The sequence below is a fragment of the Protopterus annectens genome, chromosome 16.part0, assembly GCF_019279795.1.
Source record: "Protopterus annectens isolate FY-2018-M chromosome 16.part0, PAN1.0, whole genome shotgun sequence".
Classification (NCBI taxonomy): Eukaryota; Metazoa; Chordata; order Ceratodontiformes; family Protopteridae; genus Protopterus; species Protopterus annectens.
This window is the reverse complement of record NC_056750.1, coordinates 393,922,283-393,930,001: the sequence shown is the minus strand read 5'-3', so window position 1 is coordinate 393,930,001 and position 7,719 is coordinate 393,922,283. Positions and strand designations below refer to the sequence as shown.

Below are 7,719 nucleotides of genomic sequence, written 5' to 3'. Positions count from 1 at the left end.
GAGCTATTAAAATCATCCTTGGCTTGTCTTGTCTGACCTTTAGAAGCACCTTTGGAAGAAGAGGCAGAGGTGGAAACGCATACACATGAAGATTTTTCCAACTGAAAGAAAGAGCATCCACTTTCCAAGCTGTGTGATGAAACCTCTTTGTGCAAAACTTTGGCAGCTGGTGGTTCAGTGGAGAAGCGAACAGATCTATGTCTGGAGTTCCCCAGGACACTGTCAACTTTTGAAATACATGAAGATCCAGTTTCCACTCGTGGGGATCCATGATTTGTCTGCTTAACACATCTGCTAAGGAGTTCTGTGCTCGGCAGAAACCTTGCCTGAAGAGTTAGTTGCAAGCTGAGCGCAGTCTCCCATAAAATCATTGCTTGCCTGCACAATGGGTAAGAATGTGTTCCCCCTTGTTTGTTGATGTACCACATGACAGTTGTGTTGTCTGTTAGAATCAACACCTGCCCTGGAAGAAGTAACTCCTTGAAAGCCATTAATGCAAACTGGACTGCTAACATCTCTTTCATGTTGATATGTAGATGCTGTAGTCTGGCAGGCCACTTGTCTTGTATCCACTTTCCATTTAGATGAGCTCCCAAGCAATGTCCGAGGCATCTGTCGTTAAAATCTGACTCGCCTCTGGCCGGGTCACAGAGAGTCCCTTGTTTAGGTGACATTCCTGAGCCCACCACAAAAATTCTTTTTGAAGGCAAGGTATTATTTGAATGACAGTGTCCAAATCCTGGCAGTGCTGTGTCCATACATGTTTGAGATACCATTGTAGCTTCCTCATATGCAGTTTGGCATTGGGAAGCACCAGAATACAAGATGCCATGAACCCTAATGCTTGAAGGACTGTCCTTGCAGTCAGCACGGACTGATGAGATAGTTGATGGAAGTAAAGTGATAGACTCTGTTGTTTGTCCGGGGTTAAAAAGGCCATCTGGGCTGCTGTATTCAGTCTCACACCCAGAAAGCACATGTCTTGAGAGGGTACTAGACTGGACTTTATTTCGCTCACAGAATACCCTAGGCATCTTAGCACTGCTATAACATATTCCAGATGCTGTAGAAGGTCTTCCTTTTCTTGAGCCAGAATCAGGCAGTCGTCCAAGTAAGGATAGATCTGAATTCCTTGTAGCCTGAAGTAAGCTATCACTGGAGCCAGAACCTTTGTGAATACTCTGGGCGCAGTAGATAAGCCAAAGGGCAATGCAGAGAACTGATAATGAGAATTTCCAGCTCGAAAACGCAGATACTTCCTGCAACTTAGTCTTATAGGCACATGAAGGTAAGCTTCCTTGAGATCTAAAGTTACCATCCAGTGATCTTTGCCCAGCAGAGGTAAAAGCTGTTGTAACGTCAACATCTTGAACTTGGGAATGTCCAGATAAGTGTTGAGGATAGATAAATCCAAAATTGGTCTCCACGTGTTCCCCTTCTTTGGTACTAGGAACAGGCGAGAATAAAATCCTAGGCCCCTTTGTGATACAGGGACTGGCTGAATGGCCCCTATTTGGAGTAACTGAAAAATTTGCTTGTGAGCCTCTTTCCTTTGTGGAGGAGGAACGCCTGGCATGCCTTTGAAAGGGGGCAATGTATGGAAATAAAACCTGTAACCGTGGTGAATGATATCCAACACCCATCTGTCTTGAGTAATTAAATCCCAATTTTCTTTGAAAAGAGACAGTCTTCCTCCCAAAGGAGCTGCCAGACGAGAATCTACTGGCAGCTGAAAAGGCAGGTCATTGGGTCTGTTTACGAAAGGACTGACCCCTGCCCTCACCAGAAGTCTGAGCAGGTGAACTCCTGTTCTAGGCCTAAAAGAACCTTGAGCTCTGCCCCTACCACGTCTAGACCTACCCCTAGACTGGGAATCATAAGCAGGATATGTCCAACCCTTAGTAGGCCAATTTCTACTAAACTTGGTGGCTGCACCTGCAAAAATCTTTAACAGTTTGCATAGACTTAGCTTTGTCCTCCATTTTCTTTAAAACTGCTTCAACAGGCGAACCAAACAACACATCAGACTGTAAAGGAGCATCCAAAATCCTTGTCTTAACATGCTCAGCTAAATTCTGATCCCTCAACCAGGCATGCCTGCGAAGAACAGAACTAGTGGTAGCCACCCTCGAGGAGGCCTGTACAGCATCAAAACCACATTGCAAAGAATGCTTACCCACTTGTTCAGACACATGAACTAAATCCAGCAACTCTTTACACTCAATACCTTCCGCCAAAGCATCCACCTTAGATTTCAATTGTGAAAGGAGATAATTTTGATATTTTAGCATGTGAAACTGACAATTCAACGCCCTCATGGCTAAAGTGGAAGAAGTATACACTTTCTTTCCCCATCTATCCAAAGCCCTTGCCTCTTTATCAGTGGGAACAGGGTTTTTAACCACAGAGGCCTTAACACCTTTAGGTCCCTGAGAAACAGTTTCCGGGTCTGCCCTAGGACTCTTAAAAAGATACTTATGAGCTTCAGGCACCCTATAGTACCTATCAGGTTTAACAGGAGCAGGAGGCAAAGAATCAGGGTTCAGGGAAGCCTCTGCAAAAACATCTTCCACCACATTCAACACAGGAGGTATAGCTAAGGGCCTATGCTGGGGTAAAACAAGAATTCCCTAAGCCTTTTCCTGGAATCAGAGTAATCCTGGCCTTCCCATTTAAAGTGCTCCCTCATGGAATGCAGAGTCTCTGAAAATGAGAAATCCTCAGGAGGAGAAGCTGTAGGAGTGGAATCATCCACATCAGAATCAGAATAAGGAGGGAACTCCGGCAAATCTTCCGCAGAAGACTCAGAAGCCTCTGAACACTGTTCAAAACTTTCAAACTCAGGCTCCACCCTAGGCCTCTTATCAGGGGGGGGCATAGAGCCTCTAATCATAGTAATCAAATCTTCTGCCATTTTAAGCATATGTTTCTTAGGCACAGAGCCTGAAGTGCTAGGAGAAGCCCCCACTGAAGCTAAACTTGGCCTACCTCTCAAAGAAGTTTTTGAAACAGAAGGAGAGGCTCTAACTACCTTAGGAAGAGAGGGAAGAACAGTTACCTGAGAAGCCCCCTCAGCCTGGCCTACTTCCTGAGAAGGCACATCCTGTAACAGTAAAGTCTCTGCCTGAGACTCCAAAGAAACTCCTGGCAAAACCTCTGGCTCCACTGAGCCTTCTAAAGAACCGCGTCCGGGACTGCCGGTTCATCAACCCTAGGCTTCGCTGTTTTGTCCTTGCGCTTTTTGGACGAAGCGGGCGCCGGAACATCCGACGGCATTTTATAATTGCAACGCTTCCCAAACACTAACCTGGCACAGTCTAACCTTCTCTTAATAGTGCGTTTGTTAAACCTAGCACAAGAGCGGCATCCAACAACGCCGTGCTCAGGCCCTAAACAAGGTATACACAAGGTATGGTAATCCCTATGAGGTATCTGTTTCCCACAAGAAATACAGTTATTCACTTTTTCTGACATCCGGTTAAATACTGAGGCAAGAAAAACCAAAATGTTCCCAACGGGTACTTAGCCAACTCTGATTCGGTCTGAAACTCCGGCTTCAGAAAATTTCAGAACGCCAACCTGCACTCGCAAAAAAGCTTCTGCATCGGACCATGCGGCAAAAAAGACTGAGGATATGACGTCGGTCATGCGCATTAGTACCCTGACGTTCTGACGTCAGTCTAATGCGCCCTGACCGACGTCAGCCATATACTCTGGTATTCGGGCCGACTGGACAGCGGACTACCCAATAGTTAGGACTGCAGCAATGTGGAACGAAGAACATCTACAGCAAATGCTTGATGATGAGAAATTTCTTATCTTAAAGAAATTGAATGCTTTGGGTTACAACTGTAGTATGCAAAGCTCACTGGACCAGGGGATATTGTTTAACAAAAAGATGCACTCTTTGGTTTCAATGGAATTTTTTAAACCATGTGAAAATCTGATCATCATGTAAAGCTACTTCTGTGAAAATTCTTTGTCTAAACCATTCTGGCATACATGCCTTCAAGGTGCGATTAGTTACAGTATGAGGTATATTCAAAATAAATCATATATTCTACTGGCTGGGATATTTATAAATGTAATTATTTTTAATACAGCTTGCACTAAAATAAGTTTGATAAATTATTTCTTGCCTATCAAAGGCATGGTATGGTGTACTTGATGGATTCATGACAGACTGTCATAAGCAATTCCACTGAAAAGGCACTCAGCAATACTGAGACCCTCCAAAAGCAGAAAAATAAAGCATTTGGAGGTGGGGTTCACCTCACCCATATGGACCCTTACTTGTATGAACTCTTGTAATGTGTAGAAAAGAGGCTTAATAGTGATGAGTGCTGTCTCACTAAGGTGAGCAACAGATGACTTAAAGGGTTCCCATGCCTGGTATCATACAGACAACAAGTGAGGCCTACATCTTATACAAGAGCGTTTTAACGGGCTTCTTTTCTGAAGAATGATTGGGTGCAAAACATAAAAAGGGAGATACTTATGAAATTTAATAATCATCTACTGCACCAGATCAAATGAAAAATAACCATAAAAAACATGATATTGCACCCATCCTCTTAATACAATGCAGTGTGAATAATTCAGCCTAAATATGCTTTATTAATAATTAAACCACAAAATGTTACTTGACGCTAAAAATAAAGCTATGCCAACCACTACTAATTCATAGTAATGCATATATTATTCAAGATGCTTTGCATCAGTGGATATGTGCACTTTTGACATTATTTAAAATACATCTACGCCACCTGTTCAGTTTTTGCATAACATTTTGCCCCAGCGCTTTGCACACAGAGGTTTACTTTAAATCTGATAAACTATGGCAGATTTCTTTAGATACAAGGCTCTTAGAAAATAAGACTAACAAATCACCACTATTCTGAGTTTTTAAGTAACATGTTGGAACCGCAACAAAGAATAATTTTACTGATAACTTAGAAGTAAAATCTCTCTTTGCAACAATGTACCCTAAGTAGCACAGTGCTGTTTTCATTCATAGTCCCTAAAACATTATTGTCTTTTATTCAGATACCCTATATATATTCCTACACAGCCCTGAAACTGTCTATTTTCACCAGCAAAAATGATAACCACATCAGTGGAAGGGTAATATTTTTCCACAGCAGGACACAATTTCAGTGCTACTCTAGAAGATGAATTCTGTTCCAAACCATGTATGTACTAAGGTCTAGCAATCTCTGACAGATGTGTTCATGTTTAAAACAGTAGTTTTGTACTTGCCAAAAAGTAGATAAAGTTGTACTAACATTCTCAGTTATGACAACTGTGCAAAACAATGAGGCAGCTATTTTCAGGGTAGACCAAGCAAGTACTTTGCTTGCTGAGGGGAGATATTTAAAGCCATATTTTCCATGAGGTAGTCTCTTTAAACACTGTTTAAACATTTTTGACCCATCCCATTAAAACACAATTTTAAAAAAAGTCCCACAAAATGGCAACACTGAAACATTAGACATCCTACATTCTGTAAACTGGAAAGAACAATGCGCTAGCTGCACTTGTAAACAGGCATGTGCACACTGTGTTGAAGATACATTCAACTCTGTCGTGAAATAAATACATAAGAACAAATGTTCAAAAATAGCTGTTTGCTACAGTTGCAGGGCTTTCCCAATTTTGAGTCATGCCCTGATGCCTTGATCTTGGTCTCTTTTCCCTCTTGTCTGTAGTCATTCCCCATCTGAGGTAGGAGAATAAGGCATCGAGAAGAGAGCAGCTAAACAAGCAGGCAGGCAAGCCAGATTATTTACTCACTCCTTGCTGACACTTGATTTGCAGGAGTGCAGAACTGCTTTAAACAGGAGAGGCAGCTGCTCCAGGGGAACATTCACTAGTTTACCTGCATATAAAAATAAATACATAAAAGGGATGAAAAAAAAGAAACATTAATAAGTATTAATGTGGTCAGTTTTACTATCAAACAAACATCTAGACATACTAAAATGTGGTAGAAGAAAAAATAAAGGACTATTAATGCCCTGAACATATATAATGTACAAAACTTCTGCTTACAGAAAATCTCATTAAACAAACTCTTTTGTTGTTGTTGCAGGTGCAAAAGGTGAAAATGAAGCCGTTCTAATTCAGTGTGCAGTAGCAGCATTTGAAGATGTGTGCAGTTTGGAAAGGAATTTCAAGCAAACACATGAAGATGTAAGGATAAATATAAACATTTGGCAAAACCCCCTAAACACAAGATGCAAGTGCTCACCTCATTACAGGGCTGCATATACTAGAACTGAGTTACAGAATGCATGTTTCAAACACATTTTTCAAAAGGCTGCAGACCTGCCAGTTTAAAACTTAAATTTTCCTTTTTCACGTAAGCCATACTCAAAGCTTGCTTAATGAATTTCAAGTCCTTCTACAATTTATCTGGCCTAATACATACACACACACACACACACTTACATATTTGTTTTTTATACTATCAAAGTACTTTACATACAATCCAAACCTTCAGTAGCACAATAACTGCTTACTACTAACTTTATTTTATTTTTTTGCATCCTAAATGCCCACAAGGCGCAAACATGCTGTTGTGATCTTGCTTTCTTGGGAATTTACATCCAACAGCTTGATTGATATTTATCTGTCCATAACCTACCTAGTTTATCTGTGAACCTACAACCCCCTCCCTATTCCTGGAAGCAGTTTCATACACTAACAGATCTTGACACTCCAGTAGTATCAGAGTTTAGAAGAAACTATCAGTTTACCATTAATCATTAATACATCAAAAAAGTACAGTTTTGTACCTACCATAAATGTAGATGTCCGAACTGGATAGCATCTGCAGTCATAACAAGTGGGTTGTCCTGTCGTCAGGCAGCCCTTCAGTCGGCCGGATTCCAAAGTCCGGGTCCGGCTTCGGCTGATGTCGCACTCCACCCGACGTCATCTCTGTTGGTCTTCGGGTATAAAGGCATCAGCCGACGCCATTTTCCTCAGTGTTTCTTGCCCCAGATGCCAGTAGCCCTCTTGCAGGCTAAAATTTGGATAGATGCCAATGTTTCCAAATAGATAGAGGTAAACACAACAATAAGCATGTATGTACATATACAAAAACAAATACACCATAAAAGACTCCCCAACAGCTAGCTATTAGAAGGGTAAACACCCTAGGAGTACCACAGAGGGATGGTGGGAGGGTAATCCTGACTGCAGATGCTATCCAGTTCGGACATCTACATTTATGGTAGGTACAAAACTGTACTATGTCCTTCATGGATGCATCTGCAGTCATAACAAGTGGGTAGAATACCATAGCCAACTAGGGAGGAGGATAAAAGTAGATTATGGTGTGTTTAGGATCCCTTGCAGTACAGCAGTGGCAAACCCTGCTCGGGATCTGGAATATAGAGGCAAATTATAATGCTTGGCAAATGTATGCACGGAGGTCCAAGTAGCCGCCTCAATAATGTCTTTGGTTGCCACTCCTCGTAAGAAGGCTGTGGTAGTGGCTGTTGCTCTTGTAGAATGAGGTCTTATGTTCTGTGGAATTGGTTTTCCATGGAAGGAGTAACAGAATCGTATGCAATTTCCTATCCATTTGGAGATTGTCTGTTTGGAAATAGCTTTTCCTTCCCTTCCTGTTGCATAGGCTACAAAAAGTTGGTCAGTCTTTCTGCTATTTTTGTTCTGTCCAAGTAGTAGCGTAGCTGTCTATGTACATCCAAG

At 41.7% G+C, this 7,719-nt stretch overlaps 1 protein-coding gene across 1 annotated transcript in view; it reads right to left on the bottom strand.

Annotated features, from left to right (window-relative positions):
- Nucleotides 1-4,707: 4,707 nt before the first annotated feature.
- Nucleotides 4,708-7,719, bottom strand: part of NR6A1 (nuclear receptor subfamily 6 group A member 1) — a 1,113,214-nt gene continuing 1,110,202 nt past the window's right edge. The window contains exon 9 of the mRNA XM_044058823.1: nucleotides 4,708-5,878. Coding sequence (XP_043914758.1) covers nucleotides 5,790-5,878 — 89 coding nt within the window. The 3' untranslated portion in view covers nucleotides 4,708-5,789. The remainder of the gene's footprint in view (nucleotides 5,879-7,719) is intronic.